Here is a 12074-nt window from a genome sequence, read left to right as displayed (position 1 = left end):
AGTTTAAGTTCTTGCTATAGTTTATCAACTCTTCTTGTCCAGTAATTGGGCTCTTGTGGCTTTTATCCCAATGTCCTTTCAGAAATATTTATAGTTTAGTCTATGTTCTAGTCTAGTCTACAGTCTAGTCTCTGTTTTATGCTACTGACTCTCAAATGCTTCAGTCTTTTTGAGGGGTTAGGTTAGGACCAGAACAAGCTTGACAAGCCTGCCTTTGTGCCCGCTCGTGTCAAAATAGAGATTTAAAGGCCTTCTGCGATTTTCTAGGGAAGGTTTTTTGGAAATTCTGATTTGCTTTGGATATCCATAATACAACTTGGAAATGCCGAGTGTTCTCTGGAATGAAGACTTGACTTAAACCCCTGAATTCTCCTAAATCACTCTGAGATTATTATGATTGGCCAGATTGTGTTATGTAATCTGCAGTGTTTGCTTTGCAGTAAACCACCACGACTTCTATAAGACAAAAAAATTCCTCTCCTTTCCTTTTTTTCATCTTCCCTTTTCCTTAGCTATGTAGAAGATCCTTAGTGTCCTTAGAAAACATTTATATTTAATTTGTGATTTTCAAAGTCCTTTCAGAACATGTATGCTCATTTGACTTTATTTTTACATGAATCCATTGAGGTTAAGTTATCCGCATCTTTTCAGGTGAGAGGAAAGGGCTTATCCAGGATACACTTAACCGTTAGGGCTAGGGTTCATTCGGCTCTAAGTATACAGCATTAGTACTTAACCAGGTTTCCTGACTCCAGAAGTGCTATGCCCTTAATATACCCTGCAGCTTGTATGATACAATGAAGTAGCGTGCGGGCGTTATTGCCCCCAGTTCACAAGGTAAGCTTTTATCCTTGCAATTTTATCAGCAAAATGTAAACATCTGGGACAAACTACTCTTGTTTTATATCTGTCTTTTGGAACTTCTAAAACTATGGTAGGTTTTGATTCTGCTTTGGTAGGAAGAGTGGCACACGGAATATGCAAATTAATTTTTTCTTTTGTGAATATTTGCAGTGTGGAGCGTTATGATCCAAGTAAGGACTCCTGGGAGATGGTTGCATCTATGGCAGATAAAAGGATTCACTTTGGTGTGGGTGTCATGCTAGGCTTTATTTTTGTGGTGGGTGGACATAATGGTGTCTCACATTTGTCAAGCATTGAAAGATATGACCCTCATCAAAATCAGTGGACTGTGTGTAGACCAATGAAAGAACCCAGAACAGGTAATAATAACTAACTAATATGTAAACATAGAGGATGGTATTTCTTATAGTGATATTCTTGGAATAGTAGTTCCTTGGAATACAATAGTAAGAGTATTGTCCAGCAAAAACAAAAACTTTATTGTGCTAAACTTGAGAGACAGCTGATTTGACAAAACTACATAGACTTCTATACTGTGACTTTAATATGCCTATGTGCATATTATCATTTTTTAAAGTTGGGAGAACACATTTTTAGAAGTGGTGGGGATAGAATGTATCTTACAGAAGCTCTTCTGTCCATATAACAAATGTCATCTTTTTATATGTTACACACACACAGAATCTTTGGATTGTTCTATATATATATTTTTTAATTGTACACCAGCAGTCTGTATGTTAACTTTCAAACGTTCTCACATACTCAGGGTGTTTGGAGTTCTAGAAAAGCCTGAGTTTCAGGGTTCCCAGAGAAAAACAAAAACATCTTTGAGGAATAGAAGAAATTACCTTTGAACCCAAACTCAAATCACATTATTTTAAGGGGAAGGTTTTATGTCGCTGATGGAAATGCTTTAGGGATATTTCTTGCGTCAGGGGGAAAGTCGCAAAATAACAAGAATGTGAAAAAAACATTGGGTAGTCTTGTTCTCTTTAGAACTGTGTATACCAGTATATACAGTAGAATTTTTAAAGCCTAAGTTGTATAGTTCAAGATATGTTTCAAATATTTCAACATATTTAAAAACCTGATAAAGATGAATGATGTGTTGAAAAATATGTAAATATAAACTGAAAAGAAAGCATATAAAGACATATACTACATTCTTTGTATTTTTCTGTGGTGGTGGAGAGGGAGAGTAGGATTGGGGAGGAGAGGGGAAGGAAGATTCAACTCTTGCTTTCATGTTAAGGGATTTTTTTTTTCCAGTAAGTACATATGGCCATATTACTTGTATAATTAACAATAGATTATTGAAATGTATTTTAAGAAAACATTAAAATACGAATTTATTTTTAGTGAGAAGTCAACTTCATGGTTAACGTGTTTTTTCCCTCTTTTTACCCACTTTTCCTAGGGGTTGGTGCTGCAGTAATTGATAACTACCTTTATGTAGTCGGTGGTCACTCAGGTTCTTCTTATCTGAATACCGTGCAGAAATATGACCCTATCTCAGATACGTGGCTGGATTCAGCTGGCATGATATACTGTCGCTGCAACTTCGGATTAACTGCACTTTGACAAGTGTGGAGTGTGGACTGGTAGAGGTCGTGTGGTGATGGACTTTGTGCCGCATGAAAGGATGCCCAATTTTCTGAAATCCAAAAGCTACATTACTTTCTTTCTAACTTGAAAAGGCATGAAGACTCAAAGTTCTGTTGGGTACTTTGAACTGACAAGTAGCTTTGGTTTGGTTGCTCTTGATTACACAGTGAATCAATAATCAAAAAAAAAAAAAAAAAAAGAAAGATCTTGCCAATTTAATTGTGCACTTTTTTCCCCTAATACTGGGATAGAGTAGTTTTATGTTCATAAGTGTACATGTGGAGAAAATCTTGCTACTTTAAAAAAAATTTTAGCTTTCCTTCTTCCTTAATATATGCACCAGATTTACTAGGATGAGAGATGCTTAGATGTTGGAGTGTATTGAATGACTAGACAGAGTGCTGATACTGTCTGTTGGATATAAATTCATATGCTTCACATTTTAAACAAATAAAGGGCTGCTTTTTTGAGGGGGGTACTTTTAAGGATTGTAAATTATATGCCATAGTGAGGCACCTGGATATTCTTCCTCCTAAATGGCTTTAGGGCTGGGGATGTAATAAGTTTGCAAAACAAATGCTTTTACTATCGTGATTTTGGGGGGCTTATTTTAAGAAGTCAGATATTTACTGTTTATGCCTTTTTTATAGGGCAGGTTAATGCTGGATGAATTTAGTTACCCACTTGTGCTATGCTAAGCATGGATAGAAAGTTAAGCATACCAGTTTCAGTTTTATTTTTTTCATGGTAGACCAGGCTTCCCAGTGTTGGTGTAAATATTTGATCAATGTTTAGTACCACCCTTAGTACATACTGATTTTCTTTCACATATCCTTATAATAATTTGTTTTTTAACTAAAACTTTGGTTGCTTTTTCACAGTGTTCAGATATAAAAATGGTGCTAACTGTAGGATCTATAACAAGGCTATAATAATGTTCTTTTGGATGTTCAGTATGAGATATGCATGACATGTTTTAATAGTATTTTTTCATTTTTACTAGCGTGGTTCATTTGTGCTTATTAAAAATATTAGTGATTATGCTAATGTTAACATCCAAAAATCATCTAAATGGCCCATGTTATGCTTTTCATGGTTCCTGAGTAGTGATCTAAAGAAAGATGCATTTTTTTTAATCTTCTTCTTGTGCTAGATATATGTCCTTTTTAAAAACAAATATATGCATTAAATATAAAGCACTAGGCAATTATGCATTACTTTGTATACTTCTTAGGTAATTGAATATTTTAAAGTTACTGAGGAAAACTGGAACTCGATGTTTACTTGAGTAATGGTTCTAAATTTGGTTCTACTTTGACTAAAGAAACAAGCAAGACTGTTTGCTATAGCCAGTGACAGCTTATTTAAAATAAGTGGCCAGCTCATTTTGTTTAAGCATGTTTTAGAAAATATCTGTTAGTCTTGAACATATTACTTTGCATTTTATTAGGATGTCGGTACTTGTATTTTTGGTACTGTGGTGGTTTTGTTTTCTTTTCCTTGATTTATTTTTAACCTGCCTATTATCTCTTTATAGTCTCTGCAAAACCAGTGTACATTTGTTTCCTAAGAAAAAATTCATACTGCATTCTTAAGTGCCATAATATTCCAAACTATTGTTAAGAAGCCATTTGTAATTATAAAACATAGGTTTGTTCATTAGCATCTATGTTATAAACTACTTATAGCCTGGCATTTTGCAGTTTTTCTTGTTCTTCCATAAACTGCCAGTGTAGATTTAAATATATAGTACAAAACTATGTAAAGTCATCTTTAATCATGTAAGTAGTATGCTTTATGAATATTTGCACAGATTATAAAAGCTTGCAAGTGATTTTTAGTCTCTTCCAATTAAGAACTCAACAGGAACTACTAATAAAATTGACAGGCTGAGTATTTTCTATGTTGCTTGTTTGAATAACATAATGATATATAGCAATAACTTTTTAATTGATTTGAATAAACCTATTGAATAGAAACAAGGTGCACTATTGTGATTGGCCTAGACTTTATTTAAAGAAAAGCAATTTCAAATAGATTTCATTACATGCTTAATTTTAAGTCCTCAGTTTTTTTTGTTTATATCAAATTGTGAAATGCATTCTAATAATACTATTTTTAATCCTCTCTCCCCCAAAGATAAAGGAATTTGAAAGACTTTCTATTTTAATTGTAAACAGATCTATACTACACGTTTTAACAATGTTTTACTCATGTATCATCATCCTCACTATCAAATTGTTGTAAAACATATAGTCACTTGGTAAATTAGACCAAAGGCATATATTGATCATTGTTTTGGAAAAATCTAAACTTTATCCTGCTAAAGACTAAATGTGAAAAACATCTTGGGCAATAGTAGGAACCATATACTAGAGAATAAATTACAAAAAGCTATAAAAAGAAGAGAAGAAACCCCAAACTTTAGAAATACTAATTTTGGGTTTACTAAACCTACGGTACTATTCATAACAACCAGAGGTATTGTAACCTGACAACTGATAACTTTACAGTAGACCTCTCATAAAGTATTGTGAGAAGTTTCATCATGAATATTTTGCTGACAAATTGTGTATATTTAAAGTCACATGTTTCTTATGTTAAAAAGCATCAAAATGTTTGATTATAAATCCCCACACTTAAAGATTCTAGAAATAATTTTATATACTCAGGCAAGGGGAAGAAAGCTATTTAAGATTGTCCAGAAATATTTTGGGAAAAAGGTGGCAGTGGAAATAGAAATTAATCTTATCACTTGGAAGATACTTGTCTTCCATAATTATGAAGACTTAATCTGGTAGGAGTGTTTGGCTATTTAGTGTTTGTTAAATATAGTAATAGAACTTAAGTGATTTTTAATGTAGCCCAAAAGATGTTTATGTAAGTTCCATAGGTTATTGCTAATATTGTTTTAAATATGAATGAATATTAAACTATAGGAAGTGGTCAATCTAATGATAGGAAAATGGCATTAGGTTTTGAAAAATTATTTTGATAGCTTGACAAATTATGGAGGGTCTACTCTGTGTACGTGATATTGTGCCAGATTCTGTCAGGGCTAGAAATAATTATAAATAAGATACAAGTCTTTTCATTCAAAGAGTAAAGTATGGTGAGGGAGACCTGTACCCAAATAACTATTATGGTAAAGTGTGAATTTAATTCCTTATAGCCAATATCATCAGAAGTGATTAAGAGACCTAATTTATGTGTAGACATTTTTGTCCTTTAGTGTCCAATTAGGTTTTACTGACATGAAAAAGAATTATAGAAAACTTAATATTTATAGAACTCTAAACTTCCTGGAATTGGATAATATATTTTCTATTAGAAAAATAAAATTATAGAAACTTTAAAAAATTGATTACTATACTATCAAGGCTCTGGCTAAAATTGAAGGAAATATATGTGCATATAATGCTGTATTTGTTTTCACTTGTGTTGGATTTCTGGTATTGTCACCTAAGTGCTCATTTTCAGGAAAATCAGATTCTACAATAAATATACTGCTTAAAAGTTCAATAAACTTGTGATAACCTCTATAACCTCTGTAGTCTGAAAGCTAAGAATTATAAGATGTCACATGTCAAGTTAACATCCAGTTCTACTTCTTAACCTTTTTTTTTTTTCCTTTGTAAAACAGCACTTTAATTAGACATGACTTAATTAGATACATTTATTCTGTGGCTGGATACATATTGGATTTTCACTTACAGTATATTGATTCAGTGTTGATACACGTTTGAAAAGATTGCAAAATACAGTAAGTTTTAAATATTACAGGTTTACAAGTTTTCTTACTGGTGTGAATATGGAGTCTATAAAAATCCAGTTTACATCTCTGTAGAGAGAAAAATTGTTATCCATATGTCTTTTATATTACACATATTTAACTAGAGATAATTTATCGTTAATTTTGTCAAGTTATCATGTGTAAGTCCCGTTTATTTTAAAATACTAAGCAAAAAGTTCCAAGTTTGCCTTAAAATACAAGTGAAATTAAAGAACTGGATGATAATGCCTCTATTTTTGCCTTATGAATTGTGCTGTATCATAAACCAGAGATGGTTTTGATTTTAACAGGATTCTGAAATTTTGTAGATGTAGAGTACTGGTATTTGTACTCTCTTGCAAAGAATGTGACCTAGTGGATTATGTTAATGTTTAAGTGTTTTTGTAAATGTATTTTACCTCTGAATATGTATCTTTTTAGCATCAGGGTTTTATTTTTGTTTACATGGTAAAGTGGCATTTAACTTGTTGAAGGTTGTATTCTTTTGTCTTTTATTTTAAAAATTCTTTGTGTGTACTATTGTGGTGATGCTCTGTAATGACTATGGTTAAATTTCATTTAATGTGAAATGTTTAAAATAAATTTGAGAAACATGACTTTGTATGTGTCAGTTGTTGTGAACTGACCCAAGCTAACTTTGTCATTCTCAACTCTTAGATGTTTTTTGGTAGATAGGTAGTGGTCACAAATGTTGAGGCGGGTGTGGGATAGCCAGTCTTTTACGTCCTCATTACCAGGTTGTAATGAAACGTGTGTTAGGCTGAATTCCGCCGCATGTTCAGACAGTTAAAGAAACATTCTTCGGCAAAGCCGGCGCGAAAGAGTGCAATTGGTAAGTTCAGTGCAGTCCCAGCTTTCTGTTTTTTATATTCTTTAACTTGCATTGTAAGAGGGTTTACTTGAGGCAGACAAGGCAGTGTTACAGAGTATTCTGTTACGTTTATGCCCACTGTAAGATAACCAGCAGTTCTCCTTAAGGAAAGGGTGTAAACAAGGAATGTAGCCCCAGGTGCCATCTTTAAAGAAGTTGTAAACTGTAAGCCTGCATGGATTCAGATAAACTGTCCATGCAAGGATTGGAAATAAATTTAGACAATCTGCATATCTTGAAACTCTAATTTCACCAATAAGAGCAACTTTTTGATTTCATGTTAGTCTGTGAGCCACTATTCTACAATAATGTCCCTGACATTTTATATACTAATGAGCAAAACTTTGGATGCTGATCAAATTATGGATAACGTGTTTGTAGCTGCCTTGAGTATGGGTGTCCTGGTTCAGGTACAGCTAACCTTCCCTCAATTGCATTCTTAACAGGACAACTCCTAGAGTTTAAGTAGAAACTTAACAGATATATGCTGAAGTATATTATAGATGGCAAAACATGCAAATATCCATTTTAAGAGTACCTATATTAAAATATTGAAATTAAGATATCTTGACTAGATGCATTTGAAGCTCTGCTTGTGATTGCTAAGACATGCACAGATAACATCTCATGTTACCCAGAAGTCATTGTAAAGTCTGTCAGCAGAGAGTTGTTAAGAGCTTAGTATGTGTAAGATGTGATGCAACGTTCAAAGGAGTATCTAGCCATATTCTACAGTCTGCTTGAGGAATAAAAAATACACCTAATTTCCCCCCCAGCAAGAGAGAATAGAAGAAAGAGTGCTACCCTGGCAGAGCTCTAGCTGTGCCTCTTGTGTTCTTTCATAAAATTAGTTGATGGTTCTCTTGTCTGGGGCCAGTGCAGTATTGAGGGTGAAAGTTTCAACTTTAATTTGGAAGATAGTGTGATAAGTGGATTGTACAATAGACTCATAATGGAAAGCAAAAAGCTATTCCAATGAAGAGTCCAAACTCTTAAGTCTAGGCATAAAATTCAGTTCTGTGATTAGACAGAATAGCTCAAATGGGTTTTGATATGTTTTCCAGGCTTTTTTTTCCCTTCATTTTTTAATAGTAATGTACCCATCACCCAGCTTCAAAAATTAATTCTTAACAATTAATTTTGCTAATCCATCTATGCACCCTATGTATTTTTTCTAGTATATTTTTAGAGAGAATCCCAGACATGCAAAATAATATGACTGGTAAATAATTGAGACTACATCTCTAAATTATAAGGACACAAATTTTTCATTCTATAAACCACATTGATAATAATTTCACTTAAAAATCTAATACTTCTTTCATACTCAGTATACAATCTATATTCAGATTTCCCCGACTGTCCCAATTTTTTGTCGTTATTGTTAGTTGGTTGAGGCAGGATCTATATAAAGTTTGTACCTTGTGTGACTGTTACGTCTCTGAGTCCCTTTCAATCTCTACCAGTCACTGCACCCCTCTCCTTTTTCATGTCATTTACTTCTGAATAAATGAGATCATTTGTCTAGTAGATTGTCCCACATTATAGATTTGGCTACTTGATTGTGGTATTGTTTGGCTTATTGTCCTATTCTTCAAATTTTCTGATAGTTGGCTGTAGAGTCTTGATTAAATTCAGGTCCTTTTTTTTCTTTGTCTTTCCTTTTTTTTCTCTCTTTGGCAAGTGTAGTGGATGCTGTGTATTCTTCTTATTGCATTGCATCTGGGGTACATTATGTCTGGTTATCCCACTTTTAATGATGCTAACTAATATTAATCATGGTTTGCACTTAGGTCTTGTCAACCTGATCCCTCCACTATCAAGTTCCCCATCAAACTCTCATTTGATGGTTTTAGTAACTATTAATGACTACTGCTGGATCCATTATTATATTGAGTTGCAAAGCAGTGATTTCCTTTTTTTTTTTTTTCCGAGATTTTATTTATTTATTTGAGAGAGAGAGAGAGAATCTCAAGCAGACTTCACACTTGAGTGTGGAGCCCAGTGCAGGGCTTGATCCCAGGACCCTGAGATCATGACCTGAGCTGAAACCAAGAGTCAGACGTTCAAACAAATGAGCCACCCGGGTGCCCCAAAACTGATTTTCTGCCGTTTTTTTTTTTTTTTTTTTTTTCTGCATTATCTGAAATTCTATAAAGGAAAACATTTCCCTATCACTTATTTGGCTACCCTGAGATAAAGTCTATACAGGAAAAGCTGGGGAAGATGTTTGATTCATTCTCTTAATCTTTAGAGTAATGAACTGATGCCCTAGGAACCTCCAAAGGTGATCAAGTATATGAAGTCATGATTTTTTATGTATTTGTTTCAATATGTGTGTTTCAGTTAATAGCCCCATCTTAGTCCAGTAGATACCTCCATTGAGTTTCACTGAAATTTTCCTTGCTTTTAAAAAATTTTACCAAAATTATTTTGATGGCGCCTGGGTGGCTCTGTCAGTTAAGCGTTTGCCTTCAGCTCAAGTCATGATCTCAGGGGTCAAGTCCCACATCAGTCTCCCTGCACAGCGGGGTCTGCTTCTCCCTCTCTCTCTCCACCACTCCCCCTGCTTGTGCTCTTGCTCTCTCTCTCAAATAAAATCTTTTAAAAATTATTTTAAAAAATAAAATTATTTTGACATGATTTAAAATAATGTCAAACTTACAGGGAAGTTGTAAGAATAATAGAACTCTTAAATACCTTTTCCAAAGTTCACCAATTTTTTTTAACGTTTTGCTACATTTGTTTCATCATTCTTTCTCATTTTTTTTAACCATTCAAAATTAGTTCCCATACATTATGTCCTTTTATCCCTTAATACTTAAGCACATATGTCCTAAAAATAAGGATATTCATTCTCTTATGTAACCACAGTTCAGGTATCAAATTCAAACATCGCTGTGTTTGGGCTTTTACATTGTCTTCCTCACATCTAGAATCAGCCATTCCTCCCAAGAATCCCTGGCACTGTTTTGCTGGGAAATGGTATTGGGAGATCCCAGTGTTTTGCTGGTGGTGCTTCGTGCTACTCAGTTGTTACTGCTTCTAGGCTATTTGATAGGTAGAGTCAGGAAAGGTTTCCTTTTTTATTTTAAAAGAAAAGGGATTTTAGGGGCGCCTGAGTGGCACAGCGGTTAAGCGTCTGCCTTCGGCTCAGGGCGTGATCCCGGCGTTATGGGATCGAGCCCCACGTCAGGCTCCTCCGCTATGAGCCTGCTTCTTCCTCTCCCACTCCCCCTGCTTGTGTTCCCTCTCTCGCTGGCTGTCTCTATCTCTGTCAAGTAAATAAATAAATAAATATTAAAAAAAAAAAAAAAGAAAAGGGATTTTACTTAAATTCTTGGATTTTAATGTTTTTTTCTTAGCCTGAAAATCTTGGCTTCTATCAACATTAGCATAATTACCTATTTGATTTATCTTAAACATACTTACAATAGCTTCAAAATAACAATGATGATATAAATAGCACCAATGGATGCAATTAAGAGTCTCTGTGGTTCTCTCTTGTCCTTAGAATATATTTCACAAGGATAAATATTAAAAGCTCTGCTTTTAAGGTTGCCAGGCATGACTCAGAGTCATGAGTTCAAGCCCCATGTGGACCTGGACCTTACTTAAAACAAGGGGAAAAAAAAGTGTTTTTAGAGTCAAATAGTATTTTTATTTGATTAAAGCATGATTGATTAATATAGTTAGGTTACTTTAAAGTTTTAATATTTAGGGATATCTTTTTTGATGTAATTTTATTTTCTAATTACATAAAAATGTACGTGACCCTGAAGCTGAACTATAGGAGATGATGCATTCACAGAAGTTTTGTCTGCATTTCCATCTCTTCCACTCTGTTCATTTGTATTTCTCTATAGGTAATCATTTTATTAGATGTTGGTTTCATTGAAAATGTAAGTACATCCCCTTCCCCATTTCCTTACAAAAAAGATAGCATGAGGGGCCTGGATGGCTCAGTCGGTTGAGTGGACAACTTTTGGTTTTTGCTCAGGTCATGATCTCAGGGGTCAGGGATCAATCCCCAGTCAGGCTCAGCAGGGAGTCTGCTTCAGGATTCATTCTCTCCCTCTGCCCCTCCTCCCACTTGCGTGTGCACTCTCGCTCAAATAAATCAATCTTCAAAAAAAAAAGAGCAGATTTTCAACTTTTTTCCTTTTTGCTTAATGTATTCTAGAGATTATTCCATACCAGTGTATGGAATAATCTTTTTTTTAAGAGTTGCACAGTACCTTACTGTGTGGATATACCACAGATCTTTTTTTTTCTTTTTTTAAAGATTTTATTTATTTACCAGAGAGAGAGAGAGAGAGAGAGACAGCACAAGCAGGGAGAGAGGCAGACTGAGGGAAAAGCAGGCTCTCCACCAAGCAGGGAGCCCGATGCGGGACTCGATCCCAGGATCCTGGGATTACAACCTGAGCTAAAGGCAGGCACTTAACCGACCGAGCCAGCCAGGCGTCTCTGCCACCGATCTTTTAAGTACTCTGCTGCTGATGTGCATTTGGGTTGTTTCCAGGCTTTTGCACTTAAAAATAATGTCACGATGAAAATAGCCTTGTGCATTTGACATTTTGAGTTTTGGGCATAGACTTTTAGAAGTGAAATCACTGGGCCAAAGGGTAGAGGATACGTAATTATGTGGGATGTTGCCTGCTTTCGTTAGTTCAGTTTGCTATAACAAAAATGCCACAGACTGAGTGACTTATAAGTAACAGAACTTTGTTTCTCACAATTCTGGAGGTTAGAAGTCCAAGACCAGGTGCCAGCACAGTTGGGTTTTGGTGAGACCCTCTTCAGGGTTACAGCTGCCCACTTCCCATTGTATCCTCACAGGGCAGAGAGTAGAGAGGGTAAGCGAGCTCTTTCATGACTCTTGTTAAAGACACTAATCCCATTCACGAGGGCTCCATCTTCATGACTTCATGACTTCCT

The 12074-nt window shown here is 34.8% G+C and overlaps 1 protein-coding gene across 2 annotated transcripts in view; it reads left to right on the top strand.

Moving 5' to 3' along the window:
• KLHL28 (kelch like family member 28) overlaps positions 1–6858 on the top strand; it is a 31230-nt gene extending 24372 nt beyond the window's left edge. For both annotated transcript variants that reach the window (XM_026513651.4, XM_026513652.4), the window contains exons 4-5: positions 1015–1223; positions 2282–6858. In XM_026513651.4, the coding sequence (XP_026369436.1) occupies positions 1015–1223; positions 2282–2445 (373 nt within the window). In that variant the 3' untranslated portion in view covers positions 2446–6858. The remainder of the gene's footprint in view (positions 1–1014; positions 1224–2281) is intronic.
• Positions 6859–12074: the final 5216 nt, after the last annotated feature.

This window comes from Ursus arctos, unplaced genomic scaffold (genome assembly GCF_023065955.2).
Source record: "Ursus arctos isolate Adak ecotype North America unplaced genomic scaffold, UrsArc2.0 scaffold_37, whole genome shotgun sequence".
Classification (NCBI taxonomy): Eukaryota; Metazoa; Chordata; class Mammalia; order Carnivora; family Ursidae; genus Ursus; species Ursus arctos.
The sequence above is the reverse complement of the archived record's forward strand: the minus strand, read 5'-3'. Positions and strand labels throughout refer to the sequence as shown.